Source organism: Symsagittifera roscoffensis, chromosome 9, assembly GCF_963678635.1.
Source record: "Symsagittifera roscoffensis chromosome 9, txSymRosc1.1, whole genome shotgun sequence".
In the NCBI taxonomy this organism is placed as follows: domain Eukaryota; kingdom Metazoa; phylum Xenacoelomorpha; order Acoela; family Convolutidae; genus Symsagittifera; species Symsagittifera roscoffensis.
In genome coordinates, this window is record NC_087070.1 from 8,263,492 (window position 1) to 8,265,784 (window position 2,293).

At 40.2% G+C, this 2,293-nt stretch overlaps 1 protein-coding gene across 1 annotated transcript; it reads left to right on the plus strand.

The window, feature by feature from the left end:
• Nucleotides 1–590: 590 nt before the first annotated feature.
• LOC134854710 (uncharacterized) lies at nt 591–1,966 on the plus strand. The gene is made up of 2 exons (XM_063871066.1): nt 591–1,713; nt 1,893–1,966. Exons 1-2 carry the CDS (start codon nt 591–593, stop codon nt 1,964–1,966), a joined length of 1,197 nt encoding a protein of 398 aa, XP_063727136.1.
• The last annotated feature ends 327 nt before the right edge of the window (nt 1,967–2,293 follow it).

A 2,293-nucleotide genomic window follows, 5' to 3' on the forward strand; every position in this document is an offset into this window, starting at 1 on the left:
TTTCACTCGTTTTTTTTGTGCACAGAAAAGGTGAAATTAAAGTTTAGAGTCTTTGAGATAAAAGCTCAGCTGAGCTGAAAACCAATTGTAAAGAAATATTGGAATGACGTCACAATTCAACACCTTAGCCCTGCGATTTTCTGAATAGCAAACAAATTCCGTCCTGCTATTCTCGGCCTTACAAAAACCAAGTTTTCTCGATTAAGAGAAAAAATTTTTATTTAGTCTTAGGAACTAACGGGGGGAAAGATTTTTATTATAAGACAAACTCCATAACCCCAAAAGCGTTTTCCTCGTGTCAGGACATTTGTGTCCCAGACATTTATGTCCCGGTAAAAACAGTCCAAAATGCAAAAAGTGTCCAAGACATTTGGTTCCCAGACAAAATTGTCCCAAAATTGTCCAGGCTATTGCCACACTAGTTAATGACCGGATTAATTTGATAAGCTCTCAATAGGAAGGATTAAATCGATAAGGCCACGCAACTGAGCACTTAGACCAGAAATTACTTCGCGTAGCCAATTAGAGACGAAATAAACACAGGACTCAAATCATTTACACATACCTACACAATTATATCTTGATTGATAATGTTGCCAAACGTAGACACGAGAGATCATAGTTTCATTGTTATTGCTCTCGAGTTCGTGTTGACAATGGAAATTCTTATGACAAATAAAAACAACGAAATGCTAGTTTATCGAAATGCAATGAATGGCCGTGTGCGCACTTTCCAAGATAACGTCACTATCATAAATGAACACAGTAATTTTCCCGATCCAGCCGATATTGAAAAACGAAAATTCAGGACAGCTCTCAAAACAAAAGCAGTTGTGTCAGATGAGCCACCCCGTCAAACAATTCTTTCCGTACAAAGAGACATCAACAGAGAGACTGCAGCAGTAATCCCGAGCTATTCTGCCAACCAGAGGACAATTAATAGAGTCAAACAGGAAAAACGGCCCAGAATGCAGGAACCCCATTCCCTAACTGATTTTGAACTGCTAGAGTTGCTGAAAGTGACACACAGCGGCGAGCGTTTCCTTCATTTTGACTCTGGACCTAATGATACCAAGCGAATAATGGTTTTCACCACTCTTCCGGGACTCGACATTCTCAGTGGCGCTGATGATTGGTTCTGCGATGGCACCTTTTCTACGGCCCCGAGTGTGTTCTTTCAGATATACACCATCCACGCTTCAGTCGAGGGAATTCTGATTCCTATTGTGTATGCATTGCTTCCAGACAAGAAAGAGGAAACGTATTTTCGACTTTTGAGCTGCTTCGACATTGAATTCCCTGAACGAGCCACCATTGATTTCGAAATAGCGGTCAAAAATGCGTTCAATTCAGTATCCAAAATTGTACAAAATCAATACTGTTATTTCCATTTGAGCCAAAGCGTCTGGCGTCACATTCAGACTACTGGAAACACAAACAACTACAGACTAGATCTGGAATTCCGAGAGCATGTCCGAATGCTGCTGAGTATCGCTTTCCTGCCTGTAAGTGATGTTTCTACTGCTTTCGAAACTCTTCAGAAGACATGCCCTGAGACAGCCCACCCAATCTTCAATTACTTTGAGGACAATTACGTTGGTCGGCTCTCGGCGGCAAATGGAACTCGTCAAAACCCCAGATTTGAAGTTGACAGCTGGAGTTGTCATCAGCGTGTAATAACCGGGCGACCCAGAACCAACAATGCTGTTGAAGGTTGGAATAGCAACTTCGTCAAACTCGTGAATGGCAAGCACCCATCATTTCCCAAGCTCATTGAAAAATTTCAAGACGAACAGAAAAACGCTGAAATCTTGATCGAAAAAATGTGTGCCGGGCAAAGAGTGTCACGTTATAAAAAACCTCTTTATGTCAAATTTGACAAAACCTTTCAGAATTGGTTGCGGCCTACGACCCAAGTAAACTTCTGAGTTTCCTAAAAGGGTGCAGCAGCAACATCAAACTATAATTTAAAGTCAATTTATTTTCCAAAGTTGATATTGCGAAGCAATAATTTTCAATAAATTTTTGTAAGTTGAACTTTTTCCCAGAAAATTTCAAAATTGAGCTAGACCCGATTTGAAAACGGCAAAATGATCAATGCAATCAAGCTTTTCCCACCCTCTTCCCTTTTGGCTCAATCAAGTCAACCCATTTCAACTTTGCCCTAGTTTACCCATTTTTGGGTTTTTTAACTTCAAATATTGAAAAAATTACGAAAATTTTTTGTCGAGCCCGAGATTTGAACTTCAAACCTTTTGACCTTGAGACTTATGACTTCATCACTCGGCCAAAT